Source organism: Oncorhynchus clarkii, chromosome 6 (assembly GCF_045791955.1).
Source record: "Oncorhynchus clarkii lewisi isolate Uvic-CL-2024 chromosome 6, UVic_Ocla_1.0, whole genome shotgun sequence".
Lineage (NCBI taxonomy): Eukaryota > Metazoa > Chordata > Actinopteri > Salmoniformes > Salmonidae > Oncorhynchus > Oncorhynchus clarkii.
The window spans coordinates 78172153-78179807 of NC_092152.1; the positions used below are offsets into that span (position 1 = coordinate 78172153).

The window sequence follows — 7655 nt, forward strand, 5'->3', positions numbered from 1 at the left end:
AGAGATTGAAGATTCAAGTTTTGACAGACACAGAGAGAGAGACATACAGGCAGACAGGCAGGCACAGACAAGACAGGCAGACAGATGAGTGGTTACCTTCTCTCCTGCTGCATCTGGACCCAGGGCCACTTGGACCATGATGCTCTCTCCATTCTGTAAATATAAAACATTTAAAACGTGGGACAATGTATTTAACCTTTCTAGTAAAAAGAATAGGACAATAACATTGCACTGTATTTAACGGGGAAAGTGACTCACCGGCATGAACAGAGGAGTGATGAAGACAAAGAACACATCATACAACAGCAGCAGACTCAACAGGATCACACAGATCTGAGAGGGGGAGAGAGAGGGGGGTGGAGGAGGGATGGAATGGAAGTCAGTTGAGGGGGAGACAGGTGAGGGGGAGACAGGTGAGGGGAAGACAGGTGAGGGGAAGACAGGTGAGGGGAAGACAGGTGAGGGGAAGACAGGTGAGGGGAAGACAGGTGAGGGGAAGACAGGTGAGGGGAAGAGAGAGGGGGGGTGGAGGAGGGATGGAATGGAAGTCAGTTGAGGGGAAGACAGGTGAGGGGGAGAGGTGAGGGGGAGAGAGGGGGGAGAGAGAGGGGGGATGGAATGGAAGTCAGGTGAGGGGGAGACAGGTGAGGGGGAGAGAGAGGGGGGGTGGAGGAGGGATGGAATGGAAGTCAGTTGAGGGGAAGACAGGTGAGGGGGAGAGGTGAGGGGGGAGAGAAGAAAGAGAGAGGGAAAGAGAGAACAGATGTTTAGAGACGTGTCCATAGACTTAGTTAGACGACATATTTTTACCTGACCCGTTATGGCGTCTGTGAGAGTATAGGCAGCGCCATTGAGGCCATCTCCATTTTGAAGTAGTACTTTTTCTTCTACTACTTCTATGAGTTGGTAAACAAACTGAAATGGTGCATACTGCTACTTGGAGTGTGTTGTCTGAACAGGTATAAAGTCAAGGTTGGTGATCTACTGCCACCTGCAGTTATGGAATGTTTGCTCACGAGTATAATTAATTGGCTGATCCCACCCAGTTGACTACTTTAAAATGGTGGAAGTCCTCAATGTGTATGTCAATGTAAAAACAGTTTATTTCCAAGTTGTGATCTATTTCTATGGACGTGTCCAACCTCAGCCAGAGAGTGGCCCTCTTTGTGACTGAAGATGAGAAATCAGAGGGTCAGAGTGATGATTTTACCTTGAAGTTGGACAGTGAGATGGTCTTCAGGAAGTTGAGACAGAAGGCCACACCCAGGAGGTCCTGCAGGATCCAGATCCACCTGCCAATAAAGTAGAGTACAAGGTTTTTCAACAACACACCTGTCAACTAACTATTAAATATAACCAAACTGATTAAATAAAGGGAATAAAGAAAAAGGTTATAAAGTGCATGTCAAGCTTAGCATCCTCACAAACATGAGGACAACCATTGACAATGGTTCCTGTGCTTGACCCTGAAATGGCCCAGGAATTCATTGTTAGTTTAGTTTTAGTTAGAGTTTTATAAATGCAAAAATTAGAGCATTTTCCAAGTAAAGATCCAGTGAATGAGTAAATGTATAATCTGAGTGAGTTATAATGTGTGGGGGTGGAAAGGGAAGTGAAACCACATTCTCTAGAACATTAGAATTATCCACCATGCTTTCGCTCACGGAAAAGTTTCATAGGAGATTAGCTGTGGACCGTGTGTTGCTGTTGTAGACTGGGGACATTTAATTATCCTGTCCACTAATACTTCTACTGTGCTAAGGTCTAAGGACAGTCATTGGCCTGTATGAATACACACACAAACATTACCCACCATGATGTTATTCTGTTATTGGAAATTAGAGAGACTAAGAGTTTCTGTCTGTCAGAATGTGAGTCTCAAATTGCACCCTACAAGTGCACTACTTTTGACCAGCATAAGTAGCACTATACCAACCATTTGAGACACATTCAGAGACAGTAGTCAGAGTCAATGAGGCAGTGAGTGATGCTGAACTAAACTAAAACTAACAGCAACAACACACCTCTACTCTGCTGATGACGTCCGAGTCCTCCAGACTCCCTCACCCCAAACACCACTTCCTGCTTCCTGTCCCACCCACAGAATTCCCAAGGGATGTGTCAGTGTGTGTGTGTGTCAGTGTGTGTGCGTGAGAGAGAGACGGACAGTACCTGTCCTCGTTCCTGTAGACTCCCCAGACCACGGCTACAGTGACACACACAGCAGACAGCAGCACCGACCTCACAGATACACTCCCACCCAGGACCGTCACACTGGAAGAACACAACACACATGAGAGAAGAGAGAAAGACCGCAAGCAACCACAGAAAGGTCTGCATGTGTGTGTGTGTGTAAGAGAGAGAGATGTTCAAGGAGACTGGTATGTGTCTGATTCACTTCTTTATTTTTTACTTCTCAGAACTTCCATATGAAACTATGACCTATGAGTTGTTTATGACAGACAGAGGAACAGACGGAAGGCAGATGTCTATGGAACAGACAGAGAAACTGACAGGGAGGACAGATGTATGTGGAACAGACAGAGAAACTGACAGGGAGGACAGATGTATGTGGAACAGACAGAGAAACTGACAGGGAGGACAGATGTATGTGGAACAGACAGAGAAACAGACAGGGAGGACAGATGTCTATGGAACAGACAGAGAAACTGACAGGGAGGACAGATGTCTATGGAACAGACAGAGAAACAGACAGGGAGGACAGATGTCTATGGAACAGACAGAGAAACAGACAGGGAGGACAGATGTCTATGGAACAGACAGAGAAACTGACAGGGAGGACAGATGTCTATGGAACAGACAGAGAAACAGACAGGGAGGACAGATGTCTATGGAACAGACAGAGAAACTGACAGGGAGGACAGATGTCTATGGAACAGACAGAGAAACTGACAGGGAGGACAGATGTATGTGGAACAGACAGAGAAACTGACAGGGAGGACAGATGTATGTGGAACAGGGAAATCATACTGTACGTTGTTACTATAGAAAACTTTGACTCTCTGTAAATACCATGATTGTAACGAGCTGTGACATTTGTCAGACAATACTTTGTTTTCATTGTTTGGGGGGGGGGACTATGTTGTTATGGGGATTTTTTTTGTTGAATTGGGATGAAAACCCCAGGAAAATGGTGACTCTCTGTGTGTGGTGTGTGTGTGTACCTCATGGGGCTACACTTGGCCAGGTCCAACAGGGCGTCCAGACAGCTGAAGAGGGCGGTGGCTGACGCTAAGCAGAATATGGCGATGATCACATACACTGGAAAACACACACACACTAAGTGTCAAAATACTCCTGAACGAACTCATTATGAGACGACAACTTCTGAGGTGGTATGTTTGCTTTGCATATAAAACTGTTAATAAACTGTTAATAAACGTAATACGTTATGAAAATGTATTAATCAGTGTTTGTCCAGAGTGAAAGACTCACCCAGGTACTTGTAGAAGAAGTACATGAGTACCAGCATCAGACACATCAGACCTACAAAAATGACCACCTTTAGGGGAGAGTACAGAGCCAAGTCCCCACTGTCACTCTTCTCCTCTCCTCCTCTTCCTCCTCCTCCTCGAGACGCACTCAGCCTCTCTCTGACACACAGACACACACAACACACATACTGTTACACAGAGTGTAGAGTGGCTGAAGAGTGGACAGCATGCATGGCTGTCCTTTTCCGAAGGAAATAAAGAAACGTGTGTGTGTGCAGTCTGACCTCTCACAGGCTCCGCTCCAGTAGCCTCCCAGAGCAACAGTCACCACTCCTATGAGAAGCATGACCACAATGCTGGCATCAAACACAGGCACCGCCGGGGCATACAGCCTAACCTGCATCTCCTCACCAAACACCTGGAGAAACACACAGAGAGATCAAACACAGGTACCGCCGGGGCATACAGCCTAACCTGCATCTCCTCACCAAACACCTGGAGAAACACACAGAGATCAAACACTAACACGCCTGAGAGAGACACACACACACACACTAGTGTCTCGTGTCTATTCTTATTGATTGAAAGAAATACTGTAGATGACAAGTCAATTAGAAGGCATGAATAAGCACTATACCATATCTTATAGTGAGTTGTAGTGACCTCTATACCAGAGGACCTACAGTATCAGAGAACTCACATTCTGTGCGTCCAGGAAGTCCATGTATCTCATCAGAGCCAGCGGAATCTGGACCTTCTCATACTCTGTCACATTGGCTCCCGGGGGACTCTTTAGAAGCAATCAAATGAGAGATAAAACAAAACACGTCTTAAAAGGAACACACAAAGATGTAGGCCTATCATGTTATGCCATAGATGTAAATTAAGTGTTGCATCATAAACACATTGGAGGTAACACTATTGATATATTGAAAATACATTGTAGATCCATTATCAAAGTATTACCATAGGTTTAGTGCTGGCAACGATCAGAGCGGCAGCCCCCAGGTCTTGGGCTATCTCAGCCTTCTGGCTGAAGTTACACCCCCCTCTCATGACCACCACCGCCTTGCCTCTCACTATGGCTGGGCTCACCCCTGCAGAGCTACACAGTAGCCTGGACGACAAGTTCACCAGGGGATACGCAGTCTAACACAGGACAACAGGTACAGTTAGAAAATCCATATATTAATAGCTATGATGTATTGTCACTGTAGCAAGGCTGAATCTCAGAGCCACCTAACAGCAGGCTGGATGTCAGGTGAGGTTCACAAAGTTCTGTGGGTTCACCAACAGATACTAAACTCTAACACAGTTGAAGCTGGAGCAAATGGGGGCATAGGGCAGCTGAATATCAGAATGCCGATGTTGTTGTACTGGACTTACAGCAGCGCTGAGTGAGAGTGACAGGTTGGTCCATAGGGAGTTGTAGACCAGGCAGTATTCTTTATCTGTGGCTCCATTTGAGATGTGCAAGATTGCCTCTTGACAGATCACCTGTGTGGAATAAAAACAGTAACTAAGTGAAATACATACAACCAACATGTATTTCAAAGTAAACAACGTATAAGAAACAACAACATATCGTTTGTTCAGAGACTGATCAGTGTTAGCTGTGTAACACTTTTTCATTACACTGTCAGTATCTGTTCCACTCTGAAGCTTGCCTGGAAAGTTGGGTACTTCCCCATAGACAAGCCATGAAAGAACTCAGCTGCCAAACTTAGCTGGTGGCGATTGGCTAGCTAGCTACATGAACATGGCAAACTTGCCTAACAGGATAGACACTCTAAATGACAATTGTAAAGGTGATATTATCCAGTTGTCGATATTATTTGTGAAATAAATATCACATAGTTGTCGACATAGTTGGACCTGGCTTGCTTGCTAGCTAGCTACATCTATCTCTGTACTGTTATGATAAATACCGTGAGCTAACTAGCTAGCATAACAGCTAACTGCCTATTTTACCTGAGATGACCGGAGAATGACTGATAAAATAATAATCCACGGAGTTTTTGCCATGTCGGTAACATACGGAATTGAGTAAAAATCGTATTCACAAGAAAAAACTATAATCTGTGATTTGGCACACCACTAGTTTCAATATCGTCCCTTTTATTGTACTCGCATCATCGTTTTTTAGTTAGCCATTCCCTTCCGGTTTCTCATGCTGGTGGATCTCGTGATAGCTGACCAAATCTTGGGAAACGCTGACATGCACTGCATTTTATCAATGTCAATATATCTTCAGTTTCAATATCATGGGAAATGTTGTTTATGTAACTGTCTTCAAGTGTACCGAAGATAGTTCACCTGTGATGTGTCTGGTTACACCTTCTGTTTGTGAGTGTAGAGGGAAACTAAGGCATCCATTACAACCAATGACTATGATTATTGTGCTTTCAAGACAACTGGGGAAAAAACGCTGTCAAATCATGACGTCAGTGATCTTCAGGTCAGAAGAAGCTCTAGAAAGATGGCCTAGTTTCCAACATAGAATTCCAAGTTGGTTGACCATTCAAAATACTTTTCCCAAGTGGAGCTGTTTCCCCCCCCCCCCCCTCAGAGTTCCCAGTTGTCTTGAACATACTGATTTCAGAAGTGAGAGAAATCTGAGATCCCAGTTGTTTTGAATGCAGCATTTCAACCCACAGCCTGTCTCTGGTTTGTGAGTCAAATGTCATGCCAGATGACAGTGGTAGAATCTAATTGCATACTCCTTGCGTCCTCTCCTCGACTCCTCAAAATCCATTGGATGAGAAAGCCCAGGGTCCCTACTCTCTGACCTTCTCCAATGGGTTTTGAGGAGGCGGGTCAAAACGACAAGATTTTCTCCTTGTCCACATATTGACCATGTAAGGGGGTAAGTGTTAATAACATCTACTTATCATAGTGACGGGTCATTAAACTGATTATGTTTCCCAAATTTCACCATTTCCTTTATAGTGCACTACTTTTGGCCAGGGTCCATATGGTAGTAGTGCACTATATAGGGAATATAGGTTGCCATTTGAGTGTTCCAGGAGAGGACGATCATATATAGCTAGTCAAACCTGACAAAGAAAGACTTCTCTAAGATGGCATAGAACATTTTTTTATTAAGATTCTAGCTAATGAATGAGAAATACTACATGTATAAAAACACATTGGCCGAAATCAATACAAAAGCTTAAAAGCTTCTGAACAAGTGTACAAGAAACAAAATGGTCCAGTGTGCCCTACCTACACATTTCAAGTTTATTGGAAAACAGCATTCTTTACTTACTCCTGAAGGCAACTCAAAGAACATGGGATGTTTATCAGAATAAAGCGGTTAACATGGTCTCTGTCCCCAATTTCAACCTATGCCCTATGTAGTGCACTATTTTTGACCAGGGCCCATGTGTCTCTGGTCAAAAGTAGCACACTATATAAGGACTAGGGTTCCATTTGGGACACAAACAGATAGACATTTCAAGTCTGTAGTTTATGATTTGATAATGAAGCAGATACTACTAATCATGTGCCTCATATCTCCACAATGGCCCAGCCACCACATGAAAGGTAATTTTTCCACAAATCCGACTATAAATACAGGCAAGGCCTAAAAACACGACCACACACTCCTGAACAGTTGAGTAAAACATTTGTTCACACAGGCGCACACACACACACACACACACACACGATTGTGATCCGTTTTCTACTATTACAGTGCAACAGCATGGCAGACAGACAGATAGCAGTGATTTAATATAAATGAATTATATACACGTTCCTGGGTGGTTTCATTGTTTGGTCCTTTGTCTGGTTCAGGTAAGAGTGTCTTTACAACGCCTCCTCTTCAGATCTACAGCAGTAGTTAGCACAGGCTTCTTATCGGTCTGTGGACAAATAATACACATCACATTCATGTAAAGCAGTGTATATGCAGCTGGCAAATTTACGTTGAATGAAGCTTTCGTAGACACAAGGAGCATGTTAACACAGTACTGATAACATGTTGACATCACTGTAGCAACACTACTGATAACACATTGACATCACTGTAGCAACACTACTGATAACACATTGACATCACTGTAGCAACACTACTGATAACATGTTGACATCACTGTAGCAACACTACTGATAACACATTGACATCACTGTAGCAACACTACTGATAACATGTTGACATCACTGTAGCAACACTACTGATAACACATTGACATCACT

The 7655-nt window shown here is 43.9% G+C and overlaps 1 protein-coding gene across 7 annotated transcripts in view; it reads right to left on the reverse strand.

The window, feature by feature from the left end:
• The window catches only part of LOC139411641 (signal peptide peptidase-like 2A), a 37311-nt gene extending 31665 nt beyond the window's left edge, over window positions 1-5646 (reverse strand). For all 7 annotated transcript variants that reach the window (XM_071158244.1, XM_071158242.1, XM_071158243.1 and 4 more), the window contains exons 1-11: window positions 5427-5646; window positions 4842-4952; window positions 4422-4604; window positions 4156-4245; window positions 3740-3873; window positions 3457-3614; window positions 3186-3282; window positions 2173-2274; window positions 1211-1292; window positions 259-333; window positions 97-153 (exon numbers count right to left, since the gene is read on the reverse strand). In XM_071158244.1, the coding sequence (XP_071014345.1) occupies window positions 97-153; window positions 259-333; window positions 1211-1292; window positions 2173-2274; window positions 3186-3282; window positions 3457-3614; window positions 3740-3873; window positions 4156-4245; window positions 4422-4604; window positions 4842-4952; window positions 5427-5480 (1143 nt within the window). In that variant the 5' untranslated portion in view covers window positions 5481-5646. The remainder of the gene's footprint in view (window positions 1-96; window positions 154-258; window positions 334-1210; window positions 1293-2172; window positions 2275-3185; window positions 3283-3456; window positions 3615-3739; window positions 3874-4155; window positions 4246-4421; window positions 4605-4841; window positions 4953-5426) is intronic.
• Window positions 5647-7655: the final 2009 nt, after the last annotated feature.